The sequence below is a fragment of the Papaver somniferum genome, chromosome 1, assembly GCF_003573695.1.
Source record: "Papaver somniferum cultivar HN1 chromosome 1, ASM357369v1, whole genome shotgun sequence".
Lineage (NCBI taxonomy): Eukaryota > Viridiplantae > Streptophyta > Magnoliopsida > Ranunculales > Papaveraceae > Papaver > Papaver somniferum.
Window position 1 is genome coordinate 240,882,850 of NC_039358.1, and position 13,290 is coordinate 240,896,139.

At 37.8% G+C, this 13,290-nt stretch overlaps 1 protein-coding gene, 1 long non-coding RNA gene and 1 other non-coding gene across 3 annotated transcripts; 2 read left to right on the plus strand and 1 right to left on the minus strand.

The window, feature by feature from the left end:
• Positions 1 to 200: 200 nt before the first annotated feature.
• LOC113321531 (MATH domain and coiled-coil domain-containing protein At3g44800-like) lies at positions 201 to 2,112 on the plus strand. The gene is made up of 2 exons (XM_026569434.1): positions 201 to 321; positions 1,042 to 2,112. The coding sequence occupies exon 2, from the start codon at positions 1,060 to 1,062 to the stop codon at positions 1,906 to 1,908; it is 849 nt and encodes a 282-aa protein (XP_026425219.1). The 5' UTR covers positions 201 to 321; positions 1,042 to 1,059; the 3' UTR covers positions 1,909 to 2,112.
• Positions 2,113 to 2,275: 163 nt separating this feature from the next.
• Positions 2,276 to 3,643, minus strand: LOC113321543. The gene is made up of 3 exons (XR_003346742.1): positions 3,150 to 3,643; positions 2,766 to 3,037; positions 2,276 to 2,688 (listed from the first exon to the last, which is right to left on the minus strand). It is a non-coding gene; the product is annotated as an uncharacterized LOC113321543 (long non-coding RNA).
• An 8,948-nt stretch (positions 3,644 to 12,591) lies between these two features.
• On the plus strand, positions 12,592 to 12,665 carry TRNAD-AUC. The gene has a single exon. It is a non-coding gene; the product is annotated as a tRNA-Asp (tRNA).
• The last annotated feature ends 625 nt before the right edge of the window (positions 12,666 to 13,290 follow it).

The window sequence follows — 13,290 nt, forward strand, 5'->3', positions numbered from 1 at the left end:
CACAACTAACCACCATACTAACCTATCAAAAAAAAAAAAAAAAAACTTATTGTTGGAAGGGAAAATTTTAGACCAACTGCTACAGTATACCCTAATGGAACATCTAGGACCATTGCGGAAATCTATCCCCACCGTTGGATCGTATGCCTGTCTCTTTTATAAGCTATAACCCCCTAAAAATAAAGGTGCCCTAGAATATATATTCAGCCGTCATCGAACCAAAACTTCCTCTCTTCATTCCATTTCTCCTCCCCTGTTAGATCTCAAAATTTGTGGTGGTTCAGATTCGCATCACTGGAAAATCTCTTCTGTAGAAAACAGGTTGGTCCTCGATCCATTCGCTACTTGATTCTTATCGTTTTTCTGATATGATTTCATGATATTACCATCTAATGAACATGTTTCTGTAGTTTGAACGTATTTCATGATCAGTCTGTCTTTTGCTTCATCACTTGAGTCCATTTAGTCAATCTGGCCCTATTATCATAGAATTGTTTTCAAGGATTTTGGAGTACTAGTTAGATTTCATGATAAATCACCGGAACCAGTTTGTGTGAAACCTAATTAAGGCATACTGAACTAGCACAATTAGCTGCGCACCAATTTTGGCCATAAATGCAGTCTCTATTTTGACATTTTCAGTTTTCAAATTTGGAGCTGCCGAGATGTTCTCCACTGTGACCGGTTTAGGTGGTGTGGTACAAAATCATTCGTAAAGATCTAAATTACCAACAGTTATGTGAATTAGTATAATGAGACTAAGTAATTGCAGCGTATATACTTATATTGGACATGACCAAATCAAACGTGTAAACCGGAATTGAATTTCGGCGTTCAATACCAAATTCGGAAATCATTCTTCTTATTAGAAGAAAATCAATGGAAAATGATAAACAACTAATCTAGATATAACCCTCAGCATCCTACAATGAGGGACCATAATGACCAAATTGCAACATGCATGACCCATTTTCCTTGGAATGCATGACCCATTTTCTATACTAATTTGTTAATTTCACAGTATCTTCACATGCATTTCAGGCGCACAGAGGTAACTCAATGGAAGTAGAGCAGAGTGACTCAATGGAAGTTGATCAGAGTGTAGGGGTGCTTCCTAAAGATATCTACCCAGTTCCTGCACCAATGCAAGGAAGTGAAGTTACAGGGGGAGAGGAAGCTGTAGCTGAGGTCACAGTTTATTGTGCAACAAAACAAGACAAGCTCCCAGGTGCTGGCCGACTATATGAAGAAGGAAAGCACTGCCATGATGTTCTGGGTGAGGAATTTGACGACGTTGGAGGTTTCACTGTACTGAAAAGACAAGCGTCGTTGTATAAAGAGATCTGGTTGAACTATGGGCACATTGCATCGAACCAAGTTCTTACAGATTTCTATTATTCCTCCCAAGTATCGGTTGTCTCTGAATTAATGAGGTTTATTGTGGATATGAATTGCTACCCTCTCGAGGAGGTTTCTTCAGATGTAATTGACTCTTGGGAGAAGAAGATAAAAGTAGCAGAGAATCTTGAATTCAACGTCGTCTGGCTTCGTGAGCGCTTGGAAGATATTAAGAAAATCTTACCTCAGGAGAAGAAGCTTCAAGAAACATTAGCGGAACAGGAACTGGCAAAGGCACAAGTCGTTGAGGCTGAGCAGCAACTAGTCCTGGCAAAAGAGGGATTTTCCGCCTTGGAATCTAAGATTTCTCGTCTACTCAAGGAAAAACACAAATTTGTAAACAGATGCGGTGGTCCTTTGCTGGTTTTTAATTGCAGCACCAACTTGTTACCTGTCACGTCTCCAGTGCCAAAGGTTGCAACTGTGGTTGAAAAATCTATTGACAACAACAACTTAAAGGCAGTGCCTTCTCCAGGTATTGCAAGAAAAACACGCTTAATCTCTTTCTAGCCTTAACTTGTAGTCTTGTTGTGTACATGTAGTGAATGAAGTTTCCTTTTGAGTCTGATGCAGACGAAATTGATGATTTCCTTGTAAAATCATGTAATATTGCATCAACCTGGTGATGGGCTGGGATGCCTATATGAATTTTAAAATCATGTAATATTTACTTTAACTGAATTTGAAAGTGAAATCAGTCCTGTTAGGTGATAATTGAGATGTTAACTTCGGTTCAGCAAAAGATTTAGATGCATTGTTGTCATTTTTGACGTAGCAGCAGTATAACCCAATTACTTTGTGCTAGGACATCGCGTGCGGTCTCCAAATAGTACTAATAGAATGGAATTCAAGCTTAGAATCTCATTTCAAATGAGGAAAAGGGTTTCTATTTCGTATTTCATTGTGCACTACCATTACAGTTGGGAATTTGTAGGCAACTACACTTTTTCGGAAACCATGACATTCATTCTATAAGAGAGTCAAGCAGATTACTATAGCAGCATCCATATAACACATGACATACGTTGTAATTTTAAAACAGAGCAGCCAAAAAGAACACTCTGAAAGCACCTCAGGCCCTAATTTCTCTAACTGTTAATGAAGTCTTAAAGGAGTGGGCTAGTGTACCATCATCAGTCCAGTCTGTGCTTTCCAGTAGAATTATTCACTTGCAATGTCAATTGGTGCAGTGGCTTTCTCAACTCGTACTCCAAGTTCCACAATAGAGAAGCAAAGGATGACCTCATAACTGTACTCTGCCTGATGCTCTAATTGTTCCATCGTCTGCAACTGCAACACCAAGTTGGCATGAATGTCAACAACACAAACTATTCCGGTAGGTCCTGCATATGCAATCAAAGACTTACCAGAACTAAATGTTCCAGGACAAAGCAAATCTTTTCCAACTGCAGAAAGTCTACTCACAAATATGAAATGTTGAGCTAAGTACGATATCTGACAAGATAATGGGCCCTGCTTTATCATCATCTCTGCTGCTTCCATTCTATTCATTCAGATGCACAAAAAAACCAAATTAATCAAGTCTTATTTAATAGATCGATCTTCTCCACCCTTCTGTCTCCTTGAATAAATTCAGCATACAGTAATGGATTTCAGATAGGGTTCCAATTGCACGTACCTGCAGGAAGAACACAATATTCATATCACTATAATGAACGGGCATTATAGCATCTCACCAACTTTCTTATTTCCTAGAAAAAAAATCGAAATATACAAGAGAGGGATAATACCTAATACTTCATCAAATTCATCAAGTCTTCTATGGCAGATGGATCTCCTCGTGTCTTTGAATAAAATTAACTTGAAGAACTTTAAGAAATGAGATGGATTTGAGATCATAGGTTAAAGACTCCTTCACTTGTGGGCATTTGAAGATGATTAGTGTCTGAAGAGAAGAAGTCCATCCTCGTAAATCTGGAAAAAACTTAAGAACTGGGCAATCGACCAAAGCCAAGCTTCGAAGAGAACCATTGTACACATCAGTGCGATACAGAGCAACCACGTTCTTCCCCGTCTCTTCATCATTTACACCAAAGCCTTGAAAATGATTGCATTCCTTAATCCTCAGAATTTGAAGATTAGGACTGTTTTGGAGTATGCTTTGTTGGAATTTGGATATGAAACTTCGGAGATATACGAGCATGGTTGTATTGCTCGTACAGAGCTCCTAGGAAGCAAGACTAACACTTAACCTCTCAAAGAACTCTTAATCTTATTACTAACTTCTTGCTTGGTTACAATTACAAATGAATGTATCATTTCAGCACTACACCATATTGCCTAGAATACTCTAGAAAACACTAACACAATCACCTACTTTCTAGAACATTCTTACTTGACCGACTTTGACTGTCTCTTGAACATTCTAGATACATTTGACTCTAGCTAACTCTAGAAGCTTCTAAACTATTCTAATTAGCTAATTCCACAACTTTCACTGTGTAGAATTTACTACATTGTTCTAAACTAATCTAGACAACTCTAGATTACAAATTACTATTTCCAACATGCTTACTGGGAAAAATATAAGCTCCTCAATATTCTCCAACCATAGGCCTGTGAGAGATGTCTGGCTTCTCCCAACTGAGCATAATAACTTGTGGTCGATCTCCACTAACGTCAATCTCATCAGGGAAGGAAACAAAGGGATTTCTGTCAAGTTTTTGCAGCCAATAATATGCAGATGCTGAAGACAAGGATTTGAATAACCCAATTCTTGTAGAAGGAACATATCAGTAAGAAAGAGATTAATCAAAGAATGAAAATGAAGAGACTGTAGACGTGGTAGCTGCCCAATAACCGCTGGAAGTTGTGTAATTTTATTGCAGCCGGTGAGTATCAACGTATCCAAATTTGGAAGACAGGATGGAACACACATCCACGTGGGAAGAAGACACCCCGTGAAATTATAAATACTCAATTCTCTCAAACAAGTGGGAGCTTCGAATACTTGAAAATTACATGACTTGTCGTCCCAGCTTATGCTCAAATCTTCTTCTTTGTCCCAGTTTAGATGCAACTTACGAAGATTCTGTTTTCTTTTCAAATTTACTCTCTCAGCATCGATGGGGTCTTTCACGTTCTCAAGATTACAAATACTTAGAATCTCAACAAGGTTAAGGTTTTCTAACTCGTCAATACCAACATTATATTGAGATTCATTTGATTGATTTTCTGGCACCGAGAAAACCAACTCCCGAAGGCAAACTAGTTTTCCTATACCCAACAATGTCATTGGTTTCCTCGGACGAAAACAAAGACCTACGATCTCAAGATTGTTGAGGTTAGCACAAGACTCTGGTAATACTCTGATCGCAGTACCATCTAAGCTAAGGTATCTTAACTGAGTTAATGTTCCAATATCTTCGGGTAATTAGAAAGACTTGTGATGGAATCAGGTAATTCTACCATATCCGTATCTGAGACTTCAAGGTATCTGAGTTTTCTTAATGATTGAATGTTTGAAAGAAGAATTTGAACATTAATACCCATTTGACTCAATACCAAGGTCTCCAGATTATAAAGCTTACTGATGGACTGATCATAAACAACTTCACTAAGATCAAGAGAGGTAAGGCGGAGGTACCTTAAATGTTTTAGCTTATCACTCAAAGAACGCCACTTTGGACTATCTTCATCATATTGTGAACCATCCACATGTAAGATACGCAAGTAATGATTATTATCTGAGAATATAATAGGATCCAGCTTTGAACCTTCAGGGATAAAGAGTGTCCGCAACTTCTTCGAGTTACTTGAGCTTTTCAGAAATGATGCTGATATATCTACATCCTCATCCAAGATTAACTGCAACCGACGTATGTTAGAAGTAGTTTTCAATTCCTGATCCCCAGCAACAACTTTTGCAAGATCATGGACGAGATCATGCATCTTGCACGTCTTTATGTCATCCAATACACTCTTTTGCACCCCATCCAAAAATGAACTCCATACCAAACTCTCAAAGTATTCATCCGCAATCTGTTCAATCGATTTTCCGTTACAAGTATCCAGAAATCCTTCTGCTATCCACAACTGAACCAGTATTACCCTATTTATCTCCCAATCCTTGGGAAATATAGAGCAGTAGGAGAAACATTGTTTCAACTTGGACGACAAGTTATCATAGCTCAATTTTAGAATGGGTATGATTGTGCTTTGACTATCTGCTGTATTCCAAGCATTATTTTCTAGAATAGACAACCATTTGACTTCTTCCTTTCTTGAGTGCATTAGACCTCCGAGGAATTTTGCTGCAAGTGGTAAGCCGCTGCATTTTTTTGCTATCTCTCGCCCTATTCTCATCATGTTTGCTGTCTTTAGCGCTCCACCTGGAGAAAATGCTTTCTTCTCAATAATGGTCCAACATTCATCATCTTGTAATTTTTCCAACTTATAAGGCGGAATACTCCCCTTAACAGTATCAGCAACCTGAATTTTACGAGTAGTGATTAATATTTTACTCCCTTGAGTACCAACAAGCAACGGACTATAAAGGCTCTCCCATCGCTCAGCATTCTCGTTCCACAAGTCGTCAAGTACTAGCAAGTATCTCTTCCCATTTAGTTGTTCTCGAACTTTACGTACTAGTACATCAAAATTTGATAAAGCCTCAAACTTCTTTTGAGTAGATGACTCAATAATTTTTGTGAAGAGCTTTTCAACATCAAAATCTTCAGATACATGGACCCACATTGTTAGCTCAAAATGTTTATTTACGAACTTATCTTTGTAAACGAGCTGAGCTAGACTTGTTTTACCAAGTCCCCCCATCCCAACTATGGAAACGGCGGAGACTTTTTCCGGATTGCTAGTTGGTGATGTTGATGATGATGGACTGTCTTTGGTTAACATATTTATTATTATTTCCTTTTCATCTTCCCGTCCTATAATGTCTGATTCATGAATAAAGGATGCAGTTTGTCGACTCCGCTGCTCAGCACTTTCACCTGGAAGAATAGCAGTATTGCTAGCAGGTGTAGTTTGCAAGTGAAACCTCCTCATATCACTGGTAATTGCATCTAACCTCTGATTGATATGTTTGATTTTCCTTGCCGTCTTGAAAAGAAAAGCAAGTGGATTGTTGGAAGCCGAAACGAAATCAAGTACCTTATCCTTCAAGCGGTTCCCTCTTTCACGCCTACGCATGTTTTCGTAGGAATACTCATCCATTACATCATCTGCATCATACACAACATCTTTAAGCCTTCTCAACCAAAGGCCTACAGCTGCATCATTCAGTTGTTTCCTCTCAGCATCAGCTAGAACAGCAAGAATCGCCTCTAAAGTGTTCTGAAGCTTTTTAAGTTCATCTTTTACACCCCAAGCCAAATTAATCTCTTGACCAATAGCAGGAACCACTTTCTTTAATATTTCTGATACACCATTAATAAAAATCCCTTCAGTGAAAATGATGTTTAAGAGTGAAGTTGCAACAAACGGTGAGTTCAACAATATATCACCTGGATAGAAAACTCCTTCACTGTACTATTTTCATTCGGTACTATTTTCTAGTCGTTATCAAATAGCTGGACCTTTTAAATTCAACATACTCAAAGTAGAAACTATTGATCCACGTTTCTGTCACTCTATTATTCAGATGAACAGAATACCCACTATATTTTGTTCTTTCAAACATTAATCAGTGAAAAAGGACGGAGCCACATGAGGTTGTCTTGTCCTCAGGTTTTTGGTAATTGTCACACTATTGCCCGGACAAACCGGATTATTAATTAATGTACTAAGGTTTAAACCGTTGTTGCCAGATTCATACTCAAATTGAAATGTCTCCACATGACATTTGCACCATCTTATGGTATATCATTTGGGTGCTACGTTTTTTACCTGGTACCATCTTATGGTATATCATTTGCAAGACTCCTCATACTGTAACTCTCTCTGTCTGTCTCTTGGTCATTTGCATGCTCAACCTCTAGATTGTATCAGACAGTGTAGTGCAGTAATAATGCTTGAGTGTGGAAATTAGACTAACAGGGAGCTAATTTGGTTTTAGGGATGTTTGCCTTTCTCCGGATAACATCTGGCCCTGTGGGGATAAACAAAGAACACAAGTACTTATGATAGTTTGAGACAATTTGGAAGATAAGCCTCAAAAGTCTAAAAGTAAAAGTTTTGTGTCCTTCCTTCTTATTTACTTTGAAGCATCCAACATATATAATGTGAAGTTTGTATTTTGAAAATTATTTTCGATTCCAGAAATTATAAGGTGAAGTATGTAGGGGCAAAATGTCGCACCTCTTATTTCTATGCGAAGTTGTCACTTCATTACCAAGCGAAGCCGATCGCACAAAGGATACTAAAGATGACATCACAAAGTCACACTAAAAGCATGAAGAGTCGTGCGAGAACAACCAACGTGAGTGTGCGAGAATAACGCACGTCAGATACGAAAATAGGGGAAATATTAGATGTACCCCACTACATGTTAGTTGTCATCCACTATGTAAACACCTTTATAAACAGAAAGGCAGGAGAGAGAAAGGGAGGACACACATCTTTGTAGAGAGACACCTTTTGTATAGAGAAACTTTATTTTCTTTATTGATCAAAACAAAAAACAAAAGAAAAACTTTATTTTCTTTATCATCTTCTTCCCCAAAAACTATCTGTAGAGCTCCAAATACCCATTAATGGAGATTGTAAATGTAATACTGATGTAATTCCAACAATCATAGTGAAGAACCATGGATGTAGATCACAATGATCGAACCATGTAAAAAGTTCTTGTGTCCATTTAAAATTTTAGCATTCTTATCATCATTTTTATGTTTATATCTACAAATTATTAAGGGGTGTTAGTTGTAGGATTTCCTGCAACTACATTTTGACGCTAGAAACAGGGAGTAAAGGATTTCATCCTACCTGTAACAAATCTTATCAGATCTACAAGATTCAGAGTAAGGAATCAAAGTCTTAGTGTAAGATTTTCATGTTCAGGAGAAAGAGCAAGAGGCAAATCTTTGAACAGAACAAAGGAAAGGCGAAGATAAATATAAGAGGCATACGCTGTGATTTTTGTCACAAGCGAATACTAAGACAGATGGTTCGAGTTGGAGTGAATAAGCAATAGGTCACGCGTTCGATTCCTACTCAATGCGACATTTTTCGTATAATTTTGATTAAGTGCCAAGGGATCAAAGAATAAGAGAAATATGTTATGCGTTAATTTCGCATACAGGTGCTTGAACAGTTGGTCATCGCATACAGGTGCTTGAACAGTTGGTCAAGAGAACAGTATGTGTGTTCGTGGTCGCCAAAGGATCCAGCCTAGTTGTATAATTTTGATTAAGTGCCAAGGGATCAAAGAATAAGAGAAATATGTTATGCGTTAATTTCGCATACAGGTGCTTGAACAGTTGGTCAAGAGAACAGTATGTGTGTTCGTGGTCGCCAAAGGATCCAGCCTAGTTTTCTTCTTTTTACAAAGGGCGAAAATATGAATAATTTCTCAGCATTGTTTCATTCTTCCGTAAACAAGACTCAGCATAGTTGTCTAGGAGAGAAGTTAATGATAGCTCATATTTTTTCACACTTTTTTACAACTGCTAGGGAAGAAAAGAATAAGAGGATGGAAATATGCGTTTCTTTCGCACACAGAAGTTGGAGTAGTTGGTTGAGGATGCACCGAACAAGTATTAGAACGCATGTTCGAATCCTAACTGATTCATATTATTTTTACATCATGCGATACTTCCGCACAGATGGATCATTATGCAACATTGTGCATTTCTTTCGCACAAGAGAACTAGCACAGTTGGCTATCAGCGAAGAGAATGAGTTTGACATCACGTGTTCGAATTCCCCTTCATGCGAATTTTGTCGCACATTTTTCTGGAATACTAAGAGCGAAGATTTGGATAAAGATACAATATTGTTTCATGATGTCGTATAGAGGATGACGCACTTATCATCGCATGAACCACACTAAGAAGATAAGAGGCCAAGGCTACAACTATCTTAATCAAAGACGATATCTACACACCAAGAGGAACTCACATCAAGAGAAATAGAACGCTACAACAAGAAGAAAGAAAAGCAAAGAAGAAGAAGGCAACAATAAGACCTTAATACAAGGCAACAGAATATATAAACACAGAAGAGAGGCATCCAACTGTGGCGTGCACCCTAGTTCACATACATGCAAGAGGCAAAAAGTAAGACCTATCGCATTTCAAAGTCGGGGAAAACCTGTTAAGCATGACTCAAGGGAAAACTACATCGACCCTGGAACTTGAGTCATGGAGATTTGGGGTGAGAAAAAACGAAAAATCCCATCCAGGAGAGGTGCCTTAAATTTTCAGTCTAAGCTCATCGCCTTAGATTGGAAGACCAAGGTGAGAAAGTCTCAACTAATAGTGCAGAAACTCGATCAGGGCGCCGAGGTACACGATTGAGTCAAGAGTGATATCTTGCCACTCTTGACAAGTCCTGACTATGATGCACTCGGTTCGAAGATACCCCACTTAGGGTGCGGTATCGTAACCATAAACCTTATCGGTGGAGGGATAAGAGGCTGCGAAATCAAATGGTTATTGTATTACTGGATGGGAGGAGCCAACCTTAACCCGGTAGAGGTAAGCTTCCTTGAAGGGGCAACCATGTGGAAGATAAGGACGGCACCCTCCATTAGGGAGCTGAATTATGTCAAAAGACGGCAATGTCATGGGGCTTCTACTCACGAGAGTACTTAGGACTGCCGCATTGTCGCATCAATATATTCTGAAGAGGCAATAATACAAGAATAAGATAAGGCGAGATCAATGGGTCAATACACTACGGTGTAAAGACTTCCTGCGATTTCGTCGCACAAGAGCAAAGAAATCTTTAGGAAAAATAAGACATTTAATTAGGAAGGCAAAATAAGACCTCATGAGAAAAATAGAACACAAGTTAATATTGTTTTGCAGGAATTGATAAAACGCGAATAGGCTGCGAAGAAGATCGCATAATAAATGTGATTGAGGCAAAGCCAAAGAAATATGGAAGAGAAGAAACAATAAGTGCGCGAAGATGAACGCTTATACTAAAGACAAAGCCAAAGAAATGAAGAATGGAAGCAATTTGAAGTGACATCAACATTAGTGCGGCAAAATAAGCTAAGTAACACCAACATTATCTATACATTGCATCAACAATAGATAAGCTTTCTCATCATATAAGCATCGCATACGCATTTCATGACATAAGCATCGCATACACATTTCATGGAATAAGCATAACATACATATTTCATCGCACAAGTATTTTCGCTCAATTATTTAGCATAAGAAACTTGAAGACATTATACCACCGCATGACAACAAAACATAAGGCAGAGACAAGACAAGAGTAAAGAGCAGAGGCAGAGCCATTATACCGCATGAGCCATTATCTCGCTCATCCAACACTTTCTCAAGGATTCTACCCTCATAGATAAAGAACAGAGGCAACTATGGATTATCAAGAAAACATTTTTTGTTCTTTATCTTCTCGGTTAGAATTATTTCCAAAGAAGAAGCCCATTCATGAATAACAATAATTCTCACAAACAATGGAGTAAGCAAAATAGAAGACATGTCATAGAAACCACATACAATAACCAATGAAACATCATCTTTGCAAGATCAAACACACTCAAGTTCAGCATCATCTCAACTACTTCAACGCCGAGTATGCAGAGGCAAAATCGAAAGCAATGAATCATTCCATGAAGAACTTGTGATCAACAACAACAATAATTTCGCATGATTTGTTCGCAATACTTCTTATTCATATTCAAGGACAGATACTTCTTATATTTCGAGGATTAGTACTTCTTATACTTCTTCAAGGATACTTCATACTTCGCATACTTCAAGAAATGATACTTCATATATACTTCTCAAAGATTCAGAACTTCACAAAAGAATAGAGGCAAGTACGTAATTTTCAAGAAAATTATTCGTTCGCGTAGTTCCATCATCAACAAAGATCAAAGACTACTCCAACATCAAGCATCTCGCTCCAATAACTACAACAACGGATTTTTTCTTAAAGATCGCTCTTCAAGCAATATTCAAGAAAAAGAGGCAAAATGTAGGGGCAAAATATCGCACCTCTTATTTCTATGCGAAGTTGTCACTTCATTACCAATCGAAGCCGATCGCACAAAGGATACTAAAGACGACATCACAAAGTCACACTAAAAGCATGAAGAGTCGTGCGACAATGAAAAGCACGTGCGAGAACAACCAACGTGAGTGTGCGAGAATAACGCACGCCAGATCCGAAAATAGGGCAGATATTAGCTGTACCCCACTACATGTTAGCTGTCATCCACTATGTAAACACCTATATAAAGAGAAAGGGAGGACACACATCTTTGTAGAGAGAGACTTTATTTTCTTTATCATCTTCTTCCCCAAAAACTAGATCTAGAGCTCCACATACCCATTAATGGAGATTGTAAATGTAATACTCATGTAATTCCAACAATCATAGTGAAGAACCATGGATGTAGATCACAATGATCGAATCATGTAAAAAATCCTTGTGTCCATTTACAATTTTAGCATTCTTATCATCATTTTTATGTTTAGATCTACAAATTATTAAGGGGTGTTAGTTGTAGGATTTCCTGCAACTACAAAGTAAAAATGAATAAGAACGGAGTATCCGAATTGTGCGTGGTTGTAGTCTTGTAATAGAAGCTCTTCCATAATTTTATAATGTTTTTATCTGCAAAATACATTTTTATCAATTGTGTGGGTTAGTTTTCAAAAATGCATAAAAACATTATAAAACTATGTATATGGTGGAATAGAAATTTAGTAAAGTTGTGTAATGGTTTAGATCTAGCGTTCTATTGTGTGGCATAAACTTTGGTTTAGTGACATCATAGAATGCAAAAGTTAGTCGATTATCATCGATCCACCCCACAAATTCTGTTTTACCGAATGAATTATGTTTTTATATGTGATTTAGTTTGGTTTTATTAGGCATTTGACGAATGAACTCCGGAGTTCATCAGACATAATGAACTGCTACACAAAATAAATAGGAATTAACACAGAAAGGTATTCTGGTCTATTTAATATTTTTAAATAATTATGGACCAAACAGGAAGAGTGTTTTCCCGCTGGACCAAATTGTTGTGGTCCCGAATATAAATGGACCAAACGATTATTTACCCTTGGGATTGTAGTTCAATTGGTCAGCACACCGCCCTATCAAGGCGGAAGCTGCGGGTTCAAGCCCCGTCAGTCCCGACCTAGGATCCGATGAATCCGTCAACTCATTTCTCTATTTTCGGTGAAGAGAGAGGACTGAAAGAAAAATCTAATTCCCGCCGGAAGTCTTTTTTATCATCAAAGAAATACAAGAATTTAAATTCATTTGTGTATATTTTTTCCTTGATATTTTTGGAATTTTTTTTTGTTAAAACAATTAATAGAAAATAAGGATATTTTGACTTTCGGTCCCAAAAAAGTGACCGCAGTTGCATTTGGGTCCTAGGAAAATCAAAATTAGAGTTTGGGTCCCAGGACCATGATTGACCGCATTGACATTTAGGAAAGTTAGTTAAATACAGAAATGACCAAAATTATACTAGACTTCCAAGTATTTACTAACCCAGCCATCATAGTTTCTGTTAGACTAGTGTATGGCTTAGAATTACCCATCATTTAAGGGCTGAGATGCTTCTGAGAAAGATTAAATGTGCCCTATATTTGTTGTTTGAAGTTTGATTAGTCGTTTTGTAGTGCAGGGAAGTTCTCTTGGAAACGTCGGAGTTGATGATTTTGTAGAGATTCACGACTTCTCTCACTTAAACTTTTTGGTAACAGATGATGATGGTGTGAATATTTAGTCGCCATTTATTGCATTATCCGA

What these genes read in the sequence shown, in the direction of transcription:
- LOC113321531 (XM_026569434.1), top strand. Translation starts at nt 1,060, where the DNA reads ATGGAAGTAGAGCAGAGTGACTCAATGGAAGTTGATCAGAGTGTAGGG.